The sequence below is a fragment of the Mandrillus leucophaeus genome, unplaced genomic scaffold (assembly GCF_000951045.1).
Source record: "Mandrillus leucophaeus isolate KB7577 unplaced genomic scaffold, Mleu.le_1.0 Scaffold824, whole genome shotgun sequence".
NCBI lineage: Eukaryota > Metazoa > Chordata > Mammalia > Primates > Cercopithecidae > Mandrillus > Mandrillus leucophaeus.
In genome coordinates, this window is record NW_012108964.1 from 702644 (window position 1) to 724115 (window position 21472).

General features: G+C 40.6%; 1 protein-coding gene across 2 annotated transcripts in view; it reads left to right on the forward strand.

Moving 5' to 3' along the window:
• ZMAT4 (zinc finger, matrin-type 4) overlaps positions 1-21472 on the forward strand; it is a 413388-nt gene that overhangs the window by 150713 nt on the left and 241203 nt on the right. For both annotated transcript variants that reach the window (XM_011968037.1, XM_011968036.1), the window contains exon 3: positions 7304-7393. In XM_011968037.1, the coding sequence (XP_011823427.1) occupies positions 7304-7393 (90 nt within the window). The remainder of the gene's footprint in view (positions 1-7303; positions 7394-21472) is intronic.

Below are 21472 nucleotides of genomic sequence, written 5' to 3' on the forward strand. Positions count from 1 at the left end.
TTGTGGGATCTTAAGAAAATCTCTTGGTGTTTCTGGGACATGTTTTCCTCTATTAGAATGATAAATCATCAGTGTTAGAATGAATCTTTAAAATGATGATTTTTCCTTCTGATTATTGAAATTATTTGGTCTTCTAAGTAATCTAAAATTTGAAAAATGCATTAACAAGAAAACTTAAAATCACTCGTAATCCATATAAACAATGCTAATCCTTTTGTATGTTTCTTCCTAGATTTTGCCTTGTATTTGCATACAGATGCATGTACATTTTTGTTTAAAAATGTACATTCTGATTAGAAACTGCCTTTTAAAATTTATATATATATATTTATGTCATTGAATATTATTATTATGTTTGCCAGTGGCTCTTTGGTATCTATTATATGGATATAGTATAATATTTATCCTTCTTGTTTTAGGGCATTTAACTTATTTTCCCATGTTTACTATTATAAATAAATGGCAATACATGTCTCCGATTGTTTCCTTAGACTAAATTCAAAGAAGTAGGATTGTTGAATCAAACAAGTTTTTGCTTTGGATATATATTGCAAAATTTCCATCCAGGAAGCTTGTATCAATTTACATGCCTATTATCTATCTATGTACACAAGTGCTAGCTTTTTCTGCATCTTCACCAATATGGATATGTATATTTTGTAAATCCTTGCCAATTTGATGGGTGAAAGAAACACATTTTTTAAATTAAACAGTTGTAAGGTAGCATTTGGATGAATTTCTCTTTGTAAGTCTTTTAACTATTAGTATCTCTAAATTCCTATTTCTATCCTTTGTCTATTTTAATGTTGTTTCTTTCTGAATAAATTTGTGAGGACACTTTTGATCTCAAAGTTAGTAAGCCATTTTCTTTGACGTGCTGCAAATATTTTTCCTACTTTGTGGGTTGTTTCTTATATATAGGTATTTCAGATTGAAAACACTTATTTTTTTGTAGCCAGGTCCATCAGTCTTCCTTTTTTCCCTTTCTTTGCTTAGAAAACTTTCCCATCACAAGGTTAAATATATTTTCCTAGTTTTCTTTCAGTCCCAAATTACTGAATCTATTTTGGGACTTTCTATTATATTCCATGTATTTGTTTATTCTGCCGTTGAAGCCATATTACATTTGTTCTGGTTTTTCATGTATAAGATCTTTAGTTTCTTTTTCTCTTGTTTTACTTTTTAGTCTAAGCATTCTAGAAATTGTCTCTATCTTGGCTTCTACATAGATCTGCCGTGTTGATTTTGCTATTAAACTGAAAGACCTTCAAAATTAAGCTATGATGTTTTAAATTTCCATTCCGTATTAACTCAGACCCTAATACCTTATCTCAATCTGTTGTCTTATCTCATCTTTCAGCTTTTACCCTGTTGATATTTTCTTGAATTAAATGAGAAAAAACATGTGCCATTCAAAATTTCTACTTATTGTAGTAAATATTTTGCAAACAATTGCTTAATTTCCTTGAGAGTTTCTCAAAAGTCTTCTTTCATATTTTTTTCACAGTTTTTTTAATAGATGCCACTAATCTTTGGCAGAGCAGAAGGTTATTAAGGCCAGCCATGTGTCCCTGCTATGTGTGGTTGGCCTTGGATCTTTCCATCATCTACCTAAATCCTTTTAGGATCTTCTGATCTGATTTTAGCACTAGGACTCAATGAAAGACCATTTCAGTAGCCCAGTGGCCTGGGCAGGAGGCCTGGGACCTGGCACCTCGGGATCTTCCAGCAGAGGAATTTGACTTCTTCCTTCCCTGTGTTGGTGAAGCCTTCCTTTAGGGACCAGCTTTCTCCTCCTAGAGTTTTAGTTGACCCATCATTCACTCTAGGTATAGGGAGTTTCTGTGCCCAATGTTCTTCTCCTGGCAAATAAGGGAAGATACATCCATTTGGAAAAGAGTTCCATTCATTAGGGGGAATCCCCAACACTTGCAGTTTTCTATTTGGCTTGTCTGCATTTAACCCTGCCTCCTAGTGAGGCCATGCCGCACCTTTTCCAGGGCTCATCCCTGGGGCCCTCAGTGAAGGGATGCTCCCTGGGGTTCTGCTAGGATGCCCTTTCATTTCATCCTGTGTGATGAAGTCCCTCATCTCGCATCAGCGGTTGTTTTGCAGGAATCCCAGTGTGCTAGACATTTGGTGTTTGCTGTCCTTTCCCTATTGGCTCCTCTTCTCCCCAGAATGACCTCAAATGTGGTGGCATGCGAGAATCACTCTTTGTTCCAGGTTTTCCTATTTTATTGAGGTCCTTGGCTTATTTTAGCTGGTTGCTAGAAGAGGTATAATTAGATCCCTCTGATGAAATAAGATGGTGGAAGACTTATTTAGGAAATCAGAAATGGATCTTTAAGCTTATTTGAGATAGCACCTCTCCTGCCAGCTTCACAACTGTGATTCCGGGATGAAATGAGATGATGATCCTGGAAGGACTTTAAAGACTGCCTGAAGCATTATGCAAATATAAGGTTGCTTTGTTATTGCCACATTTTATGATACCAGAAATCAGTAGCCCTGCTGGAAGCAAATTTGAGTTGTGAATGTTTTTGAGGCATGCGTGATAATGGAAGATGGTTATTTAGGTGAGGCAAAAAGCCATTCTATTTCTATGTGTTTCGCCTCCTTCTTTCACAGCAATACATCTGAAATAGAGGTTTGTCTTGTTCTTTATTCCCCCAAAGAGAACGCTGGCCTGAATTTCCGTTTTAGACTATTTCCTTGAGTGTCAAGAGATTGTTTCAGCAAAAGAAACTAATCTTCAGATAGGTCTGTCCCCGCACAATGCCTAGGATCGGGGGCAAAGGCTTTAATTAAAATGGAAGAGTTGGTAATTTCTGGTCGATCTGGGAAGCTTAAAGTTGATGTGTTTTGAATGAAAGCAATGACTTTTGCTCAAAATGCAAATATTAATGCAAAAAAGAGCCTGGGATTGACTCTCAGTGCAATTGAAAGAGATTGTTATTTCTTTTTCATGTCTTTTCCCTTAATGTAATGGTTCTTTTTTCCCCCTTGAAACTCTGTAATATATACATTTAACATGTGGGTATTATTTTCTCCTTAAAGTTCTTTTCACTTGGCAGTTTTCCTGTCTTTTCAGACTCTTAAGAGCAGTGGAAATTTTGGTACTAATAAACCTTGGAAAAAGTAATAAGGATGTGTTGTTGCTTGTGTTTATTTGGATGATGTAAGAGCCAGTTTCAGGTGTGTCTTTTCCTCTACCCTTCGCAGTGTAGTTGTGTGTATAGCTTAGGCCTCTCCATCCTCTAGTCTCTATTTACACACAGAAAGTGAAAGTGACACTTACGTACCCTGGCATTTGTATGTACTAAAAACAAGTTTTAAAATTGGAAGTAGTGTGTATTGCTCTTGGGTTAAGAAGGCTCATCTAATACCAAGTCCTCCAATGAAACAAAAATGCATTTTGAATGTTAATAAGACATTAACAAGGGTAGATGAAAATGTGGTCAATTATAGCAGTATATGTTAATAACATTTCTGATCAGTGATGCTTTTTACTAATTACAATAATTGTGGGTAAAAAGTGTACACAAATCAAAATCAAAATGGCTTAAGCATTGCAAAATTATTATTATTATATTTATGTTATTGGCAAATTTGTTATAAAAATAAAAAATGAAAGCCAATCATACTCCGTGTATCCTAATAAATCATGTTTTTTTCTTTTTCTTTTCTACCTGTGTTATCTACTTACGCACTTTTATGTAATTGTAATCAGAGTATCTGTGCAGTTTTGAGTTTAGCATTTTTCTTTCAATATTCATTATATATGTATGTACATATATATGTATATATATAACATGCATTTAAAAACCTTTATATATATATATATGTGAGAGTGTGTGTGTGTGTATATATATATGTAAAGGTTCCCCCACCCCGAATTCTCCGTTTAACATAGGGCATGCCACGGCTGCTTTATCCAGCCTTCTGTTGTTAAATCTGCAGTTGTCTCCCTAATTTTTTGTTCCTATTTAGGTAATGCTGCAATGGACATCTTTGTTTCAATTAATTTTAACTTTCTTGTTTTAGGAAAGTTTTTGTTCATTTGTTTGTTTTTTAGAATAAATTGAAAGGAGTGAGATCACTGTGCCAAATCTCAAAGAATTTCCAGTAGGTACAGGGTAGAAAGGAGCCAGTTAGAGGAAGACACTGTAAGTGTCTCAGAGAGTCTCATCTAGAGAGAGAGGTGAGAAAGCTGGGAAGAAAGGAAAGGGTGGCTGAGGTGGACAGCTCACCTGAGGCCAGGAGTTACAGACCAGCCTGGCCAACATGGTGAAACCTCATCTCTACTAAAAATAGAAAAACTACCCAGGCATGGTGGCGCACTCCTATAATCCCAGCTACCAGGGAGGCTGAGGCAGAGGAATCTCTTGAACCTGGGAGGTGGAGGTTGCAGTAAGCTGAGATTGTGCCATTGCACTCCAGTCTGGGTGACAGAGTGAGCAGAACGAGACTCTGTCACAAAAAAAAATAAAAATAAGAGAGGGAGAGAGAGAAAGAAAGGGAGGAAGAAAGGGAGGGAGGGAGGGAGAGAGGGAGGAAGAAAGGAAGGGGCTTCCTGGCAGGTCTCCATCCTCAGGTGCTACAGGCCTTGGTCGGAGGCAGGGCAAGCTGTAGAAACCCCAGGAAGGATCTGCAGGGAACCTCTTTCCCTTTGTCAACCAACGTAATTTGGAAGCAGCTTTGGATTTGAGTCAGGCTAATTGGGAATGTGACTCCACACTCCTCCCCCTGAGAAGTCTGCAGATTTTCACTTCCTGCTGGAAGTTGTGGGCAGGGAAGGCATTGGATCTGGTCCAGGCACCCTGGGGAAAGCAAAGAGAGGGAAAAAAGGTGCCCAGGCAAAAGGAATGCTGCTAAATGATGAACGAGGATGCCTTCGCCATCGTTCCAGAATCAGGTGGTATTTGCCAAAGCTCTGATTTCCCTCACCGTAAACCATAGGCAAGGGTGCTGCTTGCGGTGTAGCCATTCCTTCTCCCGCCAAAACTGGAGGGTGGCGGGGGGGGCCCGAGGGAGGAAAACAGGCCTGTACTTATCAAAATCACCAATAAGCTTCAAATCCCAACATCTCACGTCACTAGCAGCTTCATATCAGAGCTTGGCATTTATTTTCCTAATGGTTCAACTAGTTTGCCTAACTGTAATTAAACAACTCAGTAAACTCTGCCTGTACTAGAAGGTCTTTTTAAAAGAAATGGAATACTTTAGATTAAGAGGGGGGGGAAAAAGAAAGAAGACAAAACAGCCACAAACCAGGCCGCGTGATGAGATTTCCAGTTTTGCCATAATTTCATTCTCTGGAAATCCAGAGCTTTAGGAGATGGATAATGCAGGGAATGTGAAAAGAAGCTCTTCTATGGTAACAAATGCAAAATTGAAAATCCACTTTAGCCACATTTGAGCTCACATTGTTCCCACTTGTTTTTCCACCCATTATCATCTGTGTGCTTTTTCACCAGCTCAGGCTCTGTCCACAGTCATCTTGCAGTTTAAATGTTCCTTTTTATTCTTTTGACTGCAGTAGTAGTCCCAATATAATGATGACTCCTTCCTTACCTCTAAAATAACCTCAGCAAAACGGCAAAAAATATGTACAGATGTTAGTAAGCTGCAAATTTATTTGCAAAGAGAAAAATATAAGCCTGCACGGTCATTTTCAAAAACATGTAGAAGCCGCATAATAATGTTGACTCATCTGACATACATCAACATGTCTGTTTCTCTTAAGAAATCTTCTAGACAAAAAAAAGAGAAAAAACCTCCAGATGACCTTTGATTAAAACCTACTATGTAACCTAGAAATGGTGCTGTAAGTGTTGACAATATATTTCCAAGTCACATTTCAGTACTTTTACACATCTGTAAAAATTTTTCATGTTTCATTGTCACTTTTAAACCCATTTAAAGGCCTTAAAAGTGTTCAGGAATTGTCTAAAAGCAGGTCTTCTTGCTCCAGGCACAATACAGGAATTAAGAAAGTGATGAATGAAGAAAATGGACAGGAAGGATTTACAATTTATCCTGTAAACAAGATGCAACCTGCTGTGTGTTCTCTGAACATCACTTTGCCTTCATGGCTGATTCACAAAAGTAAACCAACATCCAGGAGATGGGCTAGGATGCAACTGTAAATAAAGTCATAGTGGAACAAAAGCCTGGAAAAGAAGGAAGTAACCTCTGAGTAAAGGAAAAGGAAGGCGTGTTGGAATTAGGGAACAATAGATTCGAGAGGTGATGCAGTCAACAGCGAGAAATGTTTAATATTATGCAGATTGCAATTTTTCATAAGCAAAGTCTCATTTGATTCTTATGACACTCCAGCAAATATTGTGGTATTCATTTTGTACATGGAGAAAATGAGACTCATTTTGATATAAACACATTCCAGTAAGAGACTGGCCTAATATCACACAGCTAGGAAGTGGTAGAGCTGGAACCCAGATTCTGAATGTCTGATGACTCTTCGTGTTCTTTTCACATTTCCATTCTGCCTCGGGTAGAAACATGAAATTAGAACTGCTGTATTCTTTAAACGTGATGGGAATCCGGGATGAAACTCTCAGTTGAGCAAAGTAGAGGAAATAGGGAACAAAGAAAGCATCAGTTTCTCCATGCTGGGCATGGACCAGTCAGTATAGCCAGAAATCAACAATCTTGCTAATTCTGAAGAACACGGGTCTCTATTTGCTCAACTGCATCATCTGCTGGCAGGTAACTTAGGCTATGGTCAGTCCGCAGACTGACATACAATTGTCTTTAGTTTGCTTATGATATCTGACCTTAGAGAATCCCATCCCTTTTGATAGCTTATTAATGAAGCCTGTGTGTGGGAGAGCCGTGAGAAAAGGCTTCTATTGGGGGTGAGGTGTACCAGGCCCCCAGGGAGGCATTGTCCCCAGACCCTGAGGGTAGGGCAGCAGTCGTGAGAGAGATCACTGTGCCTCTTCTCATCACAATTGATCCTTATGTTATTTCCTTTGCTTATTTGTTTTTATTTTTGAGGAAAATTAAATATAGTATATTATCCACCCTTGGCTAAATGATTTCAATGCCTCACCTTCTTCATTACTGTGTTTTCTCATCTTGAAATTACATTGGCTTTAGAACTTGGGGCAAGCCACTTAACCTATCTGAAACTACATCCTACATCCCTCACAGGAGTATGCAGAAGTGTCTTCTACTGAAAATACATTTCTTTTTGCATTTGCGGGCACTGGCTAGGTTTCAAAGGATTTGAAATGGCTTCTCTTTTACAGTATCTGCTTCTGCTTTTCCTTCTCAGAGTCGAAAACATGCAAGCAAAGTCCGACTGTATTACATGCTTCACCCCAGGGATGGAGGGTGTCCTGCCAAGAGGCTCCGGTCAGAAAATGTGAGTATCTGATGCCATGTGATATCCTCAGATGATTTGTTCTGTGTACTGAGAACTTTGCAGGTGTAGCAATTGTTGTCTAGTCCAGATTCGTAGAAAAGCTGAGTGAGTAGAAATAGTTCTCATTAAATATTACAGATATTATAATATATAGAGAGTTTTTTTTTTTTCTGCCAGAATGTGCCCATATAGTGTTGGAGGAGTTTCTGATGACATGGCACTGGGACCATAAACAGGGAGAATACACAGAGGTTGCGGGGCAGAGAGCAAGGCTGGGTGAGGGAGGCAGGACCACAACACGATGAAGTATTAAGAAGACAGACCTCAGGGGCAAATCTGTTAGAAATATTAGATACTTCACTTTTTACATACTTCATTTTTCCTCTGGTGTGTAAAACAGAATGCCTTGTTTGTTAATTTATAATGAAGAGTGTGCATATCTTGCAAATAAAAATACCCAGGCTTCTTGATCCCTTTCTCTGAAGGAACATTTGCTTGGGAAGACAAATGACAATTATAAAGTCGCTTTGAGGGTGTCAAGTCAGAGCAAAGGGCTTATTTCAGCCAGGCCAAGGCAAAGGCTGATGAAATAAACATTCCTTCCTCCCGGTAGGGGTTACTTTTCCTAATGAGTAGAATATTCGTATCCACCAGCTGCAGAGGCTCCTTCTGATAAACACTGCGGATTAAACACAGAAATTCCTCGCCCTTTGAGTTAAGAGGAGGCTGCAGGCGTAGAATTTATACCCCACACCATCCGTGGGCTTGTGATCTTGTTTTCTTTCTGCTGCCATGTAGATGACGCTTTTCTTTTCTCATTAAAAATTAATATATGATCGTTGAAGAAACTTTACAAAATCTTCACAGGGGAAATTTTTGTGTATTTTTCACAGGGGAAAAAAAGAAGGAGCAAGAGAACTGCCTGTGAGCAAAGGTTGTGAGCATCAGGGCTGGTGTTTTTAACAAATTCTAAGCATGCCTCTTGGTGTCACAAAATGAGCTGTTCATACACAGACTAATCTGGAACACTGTGGATCTGTCTTTACTGCCTTGGTGAAGCAGCCTTTAGAGCTTATTGGAAGCAAAAGATGTCATGAAAACTTTGCAAGCTGCTAAGAGCCGGAACTGAGTCTAGTTTTTTTTAGCCCTTAGCTGTAGGACCGTGGGCAAATAAATGATCTCTTGGAGCCCCGGTTTTCTCAATCAGGCAGGCCATAATCATTATATTTTACTTTCCTCACTGGACTATGGTGAACATTAAATGAAATGGTAGATAGGAGGTGTACTGTGACTTGCCAAGCATAATCTGCAAGCACTGAGGAAACAGATAAACGAGATGCAGTGTTGCCTTAAAGAAATTCATAATGTAGTATCGGAGATTGACATTGTATAAAGAGTAGGTGTAATATCACAGCGTACGTGTTTATTAACGTCTTGCACAAAGAACCATGAAGATAAAAAGCAAGTGGATCATGCCAAGGGGCTCTGGTCAGGGAAGGTGTTCCTGAAGAGCTGGCATTTGAGCTGGAGCTTGGGGGCATGAATGGATTTTACCAGATGGAGGCCGCAGGAGTGAGGGAGGAGGATACCAATTTCCTAGGCACATTCCTCTCAGAAAATCTTAAGCCACAGGACAGTTGGCCTACACCAGCTTTTATGTAACCTCGGAACCCTATGGCTACTGGAATTGTGCTTCCCATTGGGAGAGTGTCTATTAGCAGAAAGAATAGAATTATTTTTTCACTTCTTGAAATTACCCAGCAATCAGATCTGACTCCCTTCATTTAATAGCCATTTAGTGTCTTATGCTAATGGTCAGAGACAATGGGATTCATGGCCACTTGACAATTAGCTATTTGTACACCGGTTAATTTTCTGTCTGCTCACGTTGTAATAATGAATGTTGCACTTACATCTGAGCTCCTAGGGAAGGTTTACAGTGGCAAACAGAGATGACTGGACTCAAGCTAATGTTGTATTTGTAGAGACTCAAGATGGTCCTTGCCACTCTAGTCAGGTGCACAATCCCCTTTACTCAAGCTCTGGTGCTGCCAGTAACAGCAAGGACATTTACAGTGGGGAAGGTGTTTGGATTTCAGAGTAAGAAGCATCTGTTTGCATTCTTTATCAAAGGCCCCATGGAAAACTTTTTTCTCTGCTGTTTCCTGGGTTTTGAAAACCTTGATCTACCAATGATTTATTTATCAAATCATTTTTCTATAATTTATTGAGCATAATATAAAAGCAAACCAGTAAACAGAAAAAGCAATAAAATCATCACTTTTTGAAAGTGATAGTTGATGCTTTTGTTACACTGTGTGTACATTTATAGGTGAATATATGATTTCCACTATGCATTTTGATCTATTGGACACAGCATGGAAGTCACCCCCAGTGCTTCTCAGGGGCTTTAAGAGTGTATGTTGGTAATTACATGAATCAACTTTCTTTTGTACAGGCTCATACCTAAGAATTGAGAGACTGAATATACAAAGATGTTGTCTGGAGAATGAGAAATGGTGTCTTAATTTTGGGCATTGAAGCCATTGCTGGGTCAGGGACCACTGCTGTTCTGGGTGAGTGGTTGTAATAGCTCACATCTGTAAACCCGGAACTTTGGGAGGCTGGCAAGAGGAACACTTGAGGCCAGGAGTTCAAGCCCAGCTTGGGCAACATAGTGAGACCCTGTGTCTACAATTTATTTTTTTTTAATTAGCCAGGTGTGGTGGTGCATATCTACAGCCCCGCTCCTCAGGAGGCAGAGGCTGGAGGATTGCTTGAGTCTGGGAGTCAGAGGCTGCAGTGAGCTATGAATGTGCCATTGCACTCCAGTCTGGGCAACAGAGTGAGACACTGTCTCTAATAATAATAATAATAATAATAATATCTAATGTATAGATTTATCATAAGGCCCAACCGACATAAGTCATATTTGTTTAGTATTTTGTTTTCAAAGTACTTTCTGCATGCATTATTATTACTGATACTCTCTCCACTAGCACCCTGTATTCTCAGAAGGATATAACACTTTTTGATGGGGTTTTTGTTTTTTTCTTGTAAACTTGTTTGAGTTCTTTGTAGGTTCTGGATATTAGCCCTTTGTCAGATGGGTAGTTTGCAAAAGTTTTCTCCCATTCTGTAGGTTGCCTGTTCACTCTGATGGTAGTTTCTTTTTATTGCGGCATTATTCATACTAGCAAAGACTTGGAATCAACCCAAATGTCCATCAATGACAGACTGGATTAAGAAAATGTGGCACATACACACCATGGAATACTATGCAGCCATAAAAAAGGATGAGTTCATGTCCTTTGTAGGGACATGGATGCAGCTGGAAACCATCATTCTCAACAAACTGTCGCAAGAACAGAAAATCAAACACTGAATGTTCTCACTCATAGGTGGGAATTGAACAATGAGAACACTTGGACACAGGAAGGGGAACATCACACACCGGGGCCTATTGTGGGGGGTGGGGGGAGGGATAGCATTAGGAGATATACCTAATGTAAATGACAAGTTAATGAGTGCAGCACACCAACATGGCACATGTATACATATGTAACAAACCTGCACGTTGTGCACATGTACCCTAGAACATGAAGTATAATAAAAAAAGAAAAAAAAGAGAAGGCTATAACACTTTATTCTGCTTGCCTCTCAGTTCCTACTCAGCTTCTCTGCTCCCAGGGGCTGTGACAAGTTTACATCCCAGTGTTAACTGATTGAGAAGAACATTCACATCTGCCCTGAATACCACCAGTGCTGGCTTCTGTAAACACAGAAAACTTGTTCCTGATTTCCCACACCCTGACCACATATGACCCCTGCTCCCACCCCATTCATAGGAACTCAAAATTTACTTACAAATGCAGCAAAGAGCCTATTATTACTTCTAAGGTCTACTGTTGCAATTTCTACTTCAGCCCATTTGGCTTTTGCTGTTGTTGTTGTTGTTTTCAACACCCAAATTCATTTCTATCTTCTGTTTTGACATTGTTAGCTGTTTAAATGTTCTCTTCCCGTGCTTTTCTCTTTAGAATCCTTACTTGGATCTCACATTTCTTTTCCCCTGGAAGACATTTTTCCCTTGGGGCCACGCAGTAAAATTAAATGAGAAATAAATTGTTATAGTCAATTGCCTTAGAGAAATTTCCAGTAATCCCTCGAGCGTTAGAGACAGAAGGGACTTCAGTGTTCACGCAGTCTATTGAGACTCTCAGTTTTTCACCCTTTTATTATCTTCTCACCCATGGGCCAGATGCTTTGGGAAAAAATGATCTGTTTGGGAAATAGCACTTTTAAGTAAAAAAGGTGATTTAGTTTTACCTAGGTTTTTTTTTTTTTTTTTTGATACTTTGATTTTTGCAAAATGTAAGTAACGCTGACCAAAATCGCAAGTCAATATTAAGTAAACAGTATTTTTATGTGGAATTAAGATAATTCCCTCTACACATAGAGAAGCCTGGCATTTGGTTAGTGTCATCAGGGTTATTACTCTTCATATATGTGCTTTCCTTTAGATCTGAAATATTCTGTAGCTTGAGAAGCTGAGTGTCACTTTCACAAGTCCCTAAATATCCTAGAGTCTAGCTGGGGAGGAATCAATCTAATCTAAACCCTTCTTATTACAAAGGTGAAAATAAAGGAGTACCATGACTTGCCCAAAGTGGTCAGACCTGAGATTAAAATCCTGCTTCCCTAAATGCTATTCCTAGTCTTTCCTCACATATCTTGAAGTGGTATCTTACTTTTCGGCATTATAACCATTACTGGGTCTGGAGCCAGGGAGCATTGCTGTTCTGGGCAGGGTAAAAATAGTGGCTGGCTTTTATCAGGCACTTTCCACACATGTTCTAAATGCTTTACATATATGAGTGATCTTTCATCTTCACAAGCCCTGGAGAAGGCAGGAGTTGTCACTGTCCCTATTTAGCAGAGAAGCCAGCAGAGAGATTAAGTAATTAACTGTCATCACCCAGCTGGTACTTGACAGAGACATGGCTGGAAAAGTAGAAAACAAAAGGAGATTTACTCGGATACTGTAACCCGGCTCCACAACGTCCCATGTGCCATCGTAAGAAGGTAATGAGCATCTGCAAAACGCTGGGGGACATGGACACCTTCCCCAGCACAGACCAGGATCTAGTGGGGGAGTCAGATGTGTAGACCATGTATCGCAATGCAGTGTGATAAGTGCTACCATAAGCATATGCCTGGGCATGGTGAATGGTTCCTGGCCTCTCCTGATGGGATGGGGCTGGATAAGGTTTCCTGGAGAAAGTGACACTGAACTACTTCTTAAAGGATAGATTTGGGTGAGCTAAATAAAAAAGAGTGGGATAGGGCCCTTTGGAGGGTGCAGTCAGCATCGGTAATGTCTTCAGGGAAACAGATTCAGAGGTATTTCTTAAGTATGAAGTTCTAGCACTGTTGGCTACCTAGGGCTGTTGTAACAAATTGCCACAAACTGGGTGACTTCAACAAAGAGCTTTTATTCTCTGGTGGTTCTGGTGGCTATAAGTGTGAAATTGAGGCATGGGCAGGGCCTTCCTCTGGAGAGTCTGACTGAGAATCTCTTCCTTGCCTCTCTCATAGATGCTGGTAGTTGCTGAATTTGTAACGGTACCACACAAACCTCTGCCTCTGTCTATCTTTTCATTTTTGTTTTTTATTTTTAGAGATGGGATCTTGCTCTGTTACCCTGGCTGGAATGCAGTGGCACAATTATAGCTCACTGCAGCCTCGAACTCCCAGGCTCAAAGGATCCTCCAGCCGTAGCCTCCCAAGTAGATGGGATTGCAGACGTGCACCACCACACCTGGCTAATTTAAAAAAAAAATTGTAGAGATGGGATCTTGCTGTTTCCCAGGTTGGTCTTGAATTCCTGGCTTTGAGCGATCCTCCCACTTCAGCTTCTCAAAGTGTTGGGATTATAGGCATGAACCACTACACCTGGCCTTCTTCTCTGTGTGTATCTCTGTATGTTCTCTCTTGTTCTTATGAGGGCACCAATAATTGGATTTATGGCCCAGTATAATCCAGTATGACATTTCTTAACTACTTACATGTGTAAGACCCTATTTCCAAATAACATTGCGTGTCCTAGGTTGATGCGAATTTGGAGGGGGACGTTATTCACTCAGTACTATGGCAGAGGTGGGAGTCGAGGTTGGGATGGTGGGACATTGTGTGTAACATTGACATTTACTTTGTCAGATGTCCTCCTGTCTTCTCAAATGGTCTGCTGCTGACTTCGTGGTCAGTTCTCAAAGAGAAATGCATTTACCAATAAGTGCTGCGTGTTTTGGCTTCCAGCTTACATAGCACCCAGCATTGAGAGTTAGAGTGGAGATTCTATCCCCGTTCTGCTATGCATGAGTTTCACAACTTTGCTTTAGACTTTCTAAAACTCAATTACCATGGTAATAATCAAGGAATAGATTTGCTGTCCTGTCTGGCTCTCAGAATTGTTAAGGGACTCAAGATAAAATCATGTTTGTGAAGGTGCATGGTAAATTGTAAAGTGTATGTCAAGTGTTCTGTTGTGGAATTTTTTCTTCTTTCTTGTGGATTATCTCCTGATCTACAGGCCCCTTCATAATCAATTAATCAATCAGCCAATTTCTACTGAGCTTCTACTATGTACAGAGTACAGAGCCACATACTGTCAAGGACACAGAAAAAGGTTGAAATGTGGAGTTCATCAGGTAGTTGGAGAGAAAAGTCATAGAGAAAGCAATTTAAAAACAATCAAGGGCTGATTTGTGTGGCCCTGCCTCTAATGAAGTTGATGATCAGAGAGGTGTTTTTTTGGTGGGAGCTGGAGTGCTTAACAATGGCTTCCCCAAGGCAGATGCTTTAGAAGGCTCTGGAAGATTTATACGGTGATGGGGCGCCTGTTCTTGGCGGAGCTGCCTGCTGTGCAAAGCCTTAGAAGTAACAATGAGGAAGGCCTGTGGGAGAACTTGTTAGGCAGAGACTTGCAGGGCCCCTTCAAACTGACTTTCATTCAATATTTACTTAGAAAGACCCTTTGAAAAATTAGCAATGCATATAGTTGTTTTATATGCAAAATAAGGAATCAAGTCCATAACCCAGTTATAACATTAAAACTTGTTTGGAATTGGATCTCTTGTGGATAGCTGTAGTTATGCACATTTGGCCAAGATAGAGATTATGTTCGTGGATATAATTATGAAGTACTATGTGACATGTGTTTAAAATTTCCCTTTATTGCCTTTTGTTATAGCAAATTATCCCCCCACTGCCCCGCCGCCCCGGCCCGCCCTCACCTTTCTTTCTTCCTTCTTTTCTCTTCTTCAACCTCCTTTTGTTAATTTCCGAACCAGCAATTTCTTGGGAGGACAATTAAAGGTTTGTAATGTAGGTAACACAAATCCCTCATTTTTAGGAAAACACTGCATTATCGGGTTCAGGATTGTAGCTGGCTGTAACTGTCAATTCCATGTTGGCCAAGCCCCGGGTTGCTGATGAAATCTGCAGTAGCCCTATGCAACTTGCGTGTGCATGGTACAAAAGCACAGGAGAGACAGAAAGAGAGAGAGAGAGTGAGAGAGAGAGAGAGACCGTGACAGAGAAAGAGACCGTGACAGAGAGAGAGAGAGAGAGAGAGACCGTGAGAGAGAGACAGAGAGAGAGAAAGAGAGAGAGAGAGAAAGAGATCTTTGGTCAGAATGTTCCCTCGACCATGAACCAAGTCAGCTTTGCCAGAAGCAAGAACCATTCAGAGTTAGTCAGTGGAAACTTGGCTTAACAGGCATTTTTTTTCTTTTTCTGGCTTCTTTCAGTGCAGATTTTGTACCGCTTTTAGTTAGGTGACCTAAGATGCTGCTTAGCTCTCCTACCCTCTAATCTGGTTCTGGTGAGGGTGCTACGAAGCAGGGCTGGAGCCTGGGGTATGTTTGGGGAGGGATGGAGACTGGGTTGGCCAGTAGGAGGGGCTGGGTGCCTGAGGGCAGATGGAAGATTTGCAGAAGCAAGTGTATGCCAACCTACAGATGTTTCCAAAGGGTCAAATAAAAGAAAAGAATCAGGACTTAGGTAAGGACTGACAGTATATGGAAGTCTGTTGCAATAGGGGAATGTCCCAACTACTTGGAGAAGTAGAGCACAGCTAGAAGGAGCTGGGTGTTGGAGAGTCACGTGAGTAGGTGCTGTGAGTGAGCAACTAAACAGGAGTGTTTCTCTGCATATGTAGTCAGTCGATTATAGGGAAAGGCTGTTGGCAGTAGTGGTGTCTTGTCTGCATTCCTGTATACGCTCTTAGTGCTCACACAAGCATTAGAGTGGGACAAAGTTCAGGGACCGTCGGAAAGTAGAGAAGACTGACCAAAGTTTGGTCAGGCTGCATTAGTGGGCATTTTGTCCAGATTTGTTAGTGGGGACAAATAGTTCAGTTAATTATCTATAAGCTGAAGAATGGGAATTGGGAGAGTTTGTGTCTGTCCTTGTCAATAGGTAAATAAGATGATCATCCACACGTTTTATCTAAGTCTTTTGGGGAAAAGTTGGTCTTTGCAATAAGCCCTTTCCTGGAACAAAAAAGGATGGGAGATTGAAAAGAAACTATTCCTGTTTTCCAGGAGCAGGAGCTCATATTTTTCCAGGACCTCAGCTAAAGTTCAACATTGTCATGTGGGTGGAGCACGACCAAGACAGTCAACCCTTGTCTTAGTTGGCCTGTGCTGCTATAACAAAAAACCCATAGCCTAGGTGGCTTAAACATTAAAAAGGTAATTCTCACAGTTCTGGGGAGTCTGAGATCAAGTTGTCAGCCAATTCAGTTTCTGGCGAGGGTTCTCATCCTGCTTTGCAGATGAATATCTTAATGCAGTTCATGTGGCATATGGGATAGCAACAGAGATCACCTCTCTGTGTCTCTTTTTACAAGGGTGCTAATCCCATTCACAAGGGCTCCACTCCAATGACCTAGTCATATCTCAGAGGTAATACTATCTTATGACCTTTACATACGATCGTACTGGGGATTGGGTCTTCAATATATGAATTTAGTAACCATAGATTCTAGACTGGCTTTTCTCCTAAAGCTGGAGTACAGTGGCCCAATCTCGGCTCACTGCAACCTCCACCTCCCGGGTTCAAGTGATTCTCCTGCCTCAGCCTCCTGAGTAGCTGGGATTATAGGCACGCACTGCCATGCCAAGTTAATTTTTGTAATTTTAGTAGAGTCGGGGTTTCACGATGTTGGTCAGGCTGGTCTTGAACTCCTGACCTCATGATCCGCCCACTCTGGCCTCCCAAAGGGCTGGGATTATAGGCGTGATCCACTGCACCTGGCCTAGACTGGCTTTTCTCAGATACCATTCCAAAGGTCTGATGTAATACAATTATGATTGCAATAGCGTTATGCATGTTTCTTTTCTCCAGTAGGTGATTAGAAAGCATTACTTATTCTCTGTTTCATTTTCTTTGAATGTCTAGCATCCTTTGCATTGTTCTGTCTTTAACCAGTGGAGACAGTTCTCTCAGCAAGTCTGTGTCTCTGCTTTGCTGTGCACTTATGCTAGGGAGCACTGTCACCATCCAACTCTCAAGGGTCAAAATCTTATTTATTCCCAAGCTCCATTTTTCTTTGCTTCCTTCTAGAGACCACCAGGTATTCAGATTTTCTTGTTCTTTCTATTTAGTATTTTTTTCATAGTAAGTTTTTTTTTCCGGATATTCACACAAATGGAAAAGACCAGACAGAATTTTAAAATAGACATTGCCACTTACAGAAAATCTATATTCAGGGAAGGAATGGTTGGGGGCCCTTAGTAACTAAAATCTGGTGATGACCACACCATAGTTCTTTAATACATCAACACAGGAATTGTTGCTCTGTTTATTTTTTGAAAGGGATGGTGATAACATACATTTGAAAGGAGTCATGGTGACTAATGGAAAAACATTACAGATTGTCATTTCACTGAGTCTACCAGCTTTCTCTTACGACTGATGTGGAGTGGTGACTGTGGAGGGACTGGCTTCATGACAAGAAGAGAAAGGGAATACAATGAAGTCTTCCTCCCATTTCTGTCCTTCAGTTGTTCAGAGGAGTGTTAGGGTTCTCTAGAGGGATGGAACTAATAGGATAGATGTATATAGAAACAGGACCTTATTAAGGAATATTGACTCACATGATCACAAGGTGAGATCGAACAATAGACCACCTGCAAGCTGAGGGACAAAGAAGTCAGTCCGAGTTCTGAGACCTCAAAAGTAGAGAAGCCGACAGTGCAGCCTTCAGTCTGTAGTCAAAGGTCCAGCAGTCCCAAAGCTGAAGAACTTGGAGTCTGATGTTCTAGGGCAGGAAGGATCGAGCATGGGAGAAAGATGTAGGCTGGGAGACTCAGCCGGTCTGGTCTTCTCACTTTCTTCTGTCTGCTTTTATTCTGGCCACACTGGCAGCTGATTAGATGGTACCCACTGGGTCTGCCTCTCCCAGTTCACTGACTAAAATGTTAACCTCCTTTGGCAACACCCTCACAGACACACCCAGGAACAATACTTTGCATCCTTTAATCTGATCAAGTTGACACCCAATATTAACCATCGCAAGAGGTAATTCATTGCCCTTCCAAGGATATTTGATGGATACGTAAATAAATATATTATTTTCCTATATTTTACATAAAGTATGGTACAGTATATGTACCATTTTACCTTTTCTTTTTTTCTTTTCTTTTTTTTTCTTTTGAGATGGAGTCTTGCTCTGTTGCCCAGGCTGGAGTGCAGTAGTGCAATCTTGGATCACTGCAACCTCCGCCCCCCTGGTTCAAGCGATTCTACTGCCTCAGCCTCCTGAATAGCCGGGACTACCAGCACCCGCCATCATGGCTGGCTAATTTTTTGTATTTTTACACATCATGGAGGTCATTTGGCATGAGGAAAAAAGTGTTGTGTGCATGTGTGTGTCTAAGTATGTATGGTGGATGCTCATTATTTATAGATTCCATATGTGCAGATTTGCCTACTCATTGAACTTTATTTGTAACCTCCTGTCAGTACTGGCACACGTTTGTAGTCATTCACAGCCATGGGCAGAGTAGTGAAAAGTTTGAGTCTCCCAAAGTGCATGTTTCCAGCTGAGGTCAAATCAGGTAAGTCTCTGCCTTCCTGCTTCAGCTTCCATACTGTGAACAAGTGTCCTCCTCACAGTCTGTTTAGAGCCATGCTTGTTACCTTTTTGTGCTTTTTGTTGTCAATTTCACTGTTTAAAATGGCCTCCAAATACAATGCTGAAGTGCTGCACTGCGTTCTGAAACACAAGAGGGCTGTGAGGTGCTTCAGGGAGAAAAGACATGCATTAAATAAGCTTCCTTCAGTCAGAGTGACAGTGCTGCTGGCCGTGAGCTCAGTGTTAACAATCAGCAATGTATATTAAATAATGTGTCTCTTAATAGAAACGTACATAAAATGAGGTTACATATTGATCAGTTGAAAATGTTGTAAACAGAGGCTCACAGGAAGCTAATCTTGTAATTTCTTTAGGAGCAATGGTTCAGTATTTGCTAATTCAGTGTTCAGAGCAACTTTATAGAACAGAACTACCACAAATAATAAGAATCGGGTACACACGCACACGCACACATATAAACATAAACCCTAACAGATGCTGAGTATTTCATTGTATGGGTATCCCATAATTTATGTAGTCTCCTACTTATGGACGTTTGGATTTTTCCTACACTTACTATTACAAAGAATGCCATGATGAATAAATGTGTGTATCTCTTTTTCAGGTATACAAGTATACATATATAAGAATGTTTCCTAGATGTGAAATTGCTGGGTGAAAACATGTGTGCATTTGTAATTTTGATAGGTATTGCTCTGTTTCTCCATGGAGGCTGTATTCATCTACACTGTCTGGGGCTGCCAGCACCCACTGTCTCCTGGAGCACCTTTCTCCACAAACCTGGTGGAAGAATGGAACACAGACTTTGGACTTTTCTTTGTGTTTTTTAAGACAAGTACACAGAACTTGATGTTTGAGAGTCTGCTCTGTATGCCAGAGGCATGAGAGTAACTTTAAGCGTCCAGATACTTTTTATCTTTCCCTACTCATAGTACCCCTGGTGAGAGGAGAGTGAAGCAATAATGTTTAAGGTCCCAAGGAGAGGATCGATGTGTATGTGTATGGGTTCCCTTCATTTGGGTCTCTTCAGGGTAATTTGCAACTTCTATAGTCCAGTTACGGACAGGCCTGCTGTTCCCACCTGGAAGACCTGAAGAGCAATTAGAAAATCAATAGATGTGATTTAGTATTTACTCATGTGCTTCACTGGCTCAGGTCAGGAGTCAGAAAATAACCACTGGCCAAATTTAGCCACTGCCTGTTTTTGTGTGGTCTGTAAGCTAGGAATAATTTTAAAATTTTTTAATGTTTGAAAAAAATCAAAAGAAGAAGGGTATATCATGACACATAAAAATTACATGAAATTCAGGCTGGGCGCAGTGTTTCACACCTGTAGTTCCAGCACTTTGGGAGGCCATGGCGGGCAGATCACTTGAGTCCAGGTGTTCGAGACCGGCCTGGACAACATGGAGAAACTCTGTCTTTACAAAAAAATTCAAAAATTAGGCGGGCATGGTGGTGCATGCCTGTAGTCCCAGCTTCCCGGGAGGCTGAGGTGGGAGGATCACTTGAACCCAGGAGGCAGAGGTTGCAGTGAACCAAGATGGTGCCATTGCACTCCAGCCTGGGTGACAGAGTGGGACCTTGTCTCAAAAAAAAAAAAATCACAAGAAATTCAAATATTACTATTCATAAATAGAAAGTCTTATTGGAACACAGCCACACTCATCCCTTTATGTATTATCCACAGCTGCTTTCATGCCATGAGGGGAGAATTGAGTAGTTGCAACAGAGATGATATATCCCAGAAGGCCTAAGATATTTACTGTGGCCCTTTACAGAAGATGTTTGCTGCCTGTTGAAACTCTAAAGGTGCCTTTTCTTCTGTCCCTTATCAGACTTTCAGTTCGTGGCTGTTAGGTTGAAGGTTCCGCCTAAGAGAGAAGCACCATTTCAAACCCCCGAGTTGCCATTGCATTATGGCTATTTGGCTTTGTTTCTTTTCATACAGAAAGTTGGAAATTTGTGAACCTATGATGTGGAAACAATGAGGACAGCTTGTTTCTGTTTCTTTCTTTTTTTCTTTTCTCTCTCTTTCCTTCTTTACTTTTCTTTCTTTTCCTCCTTTCAAGATAGGGTCACTCTCTGTTGCCCAGGCTGGATGGAGTACAGTAGCACAATCATAGCTCATGATCTCAAGTGATTCCTCCCACCTGAGTCTCCAAAATAGCCAGACCACAGGCATGTAGCATCCAGCTAATTTTAAAATTTTAAAAAAAATTTTAGCTGAGACAAGGTCTCACTATGTTGCCCAGGCTGGTCTTGAACCTCTGACCTCAAACGATTCTCCTTGGCTTGGTCTCTGAAAGTGCTGGGATTACAGGCAACAGTCAGCCCACCTGGTCATTTTATGCCATCTGTCCTCTGAGCCAAATTATGGTAACCCAAATTCCTGAGTTTTCTAGGACAGCCCAGATTTTATATGTTCTTTCTTGTCAATACAAATCACCTCACCAAACTATACCCCCAGGTGGAATAAAAATTTTTTGTTATACAGGTACAAATACACAAATAATAATTTAGATGAAAAAAATAGTAGAACTCATCACTGATGGAAACATATGGCATATTGCTTCAGATACACATGATTTTCTCAGCCTGAGACCAATTCTCTAGCTTGGGACTCTGCTTCTGAAACTCATTTATACTGAGATATATATCATAGTTATTACTTCTGCCTGGAATCTGATACAGAGGAGAGGAAAGAAGGATTCTTTGAAAAGACAGCTGTGGAAATAATTGTTTTCCCTGGTGGAGATAGTGCCATGGGTCTTTGATCATTGGAAAGCCTGGTAGCCCCCTCCTGTACTCTAACTCCACTGTTTTGTTGTTAACATATTATTGCATATACTCTCTTGCACTCTCTTGCTTGTTTGCACGCTACTTGTTAAGCCTTTTTTTTTTTTTTTTTTTTT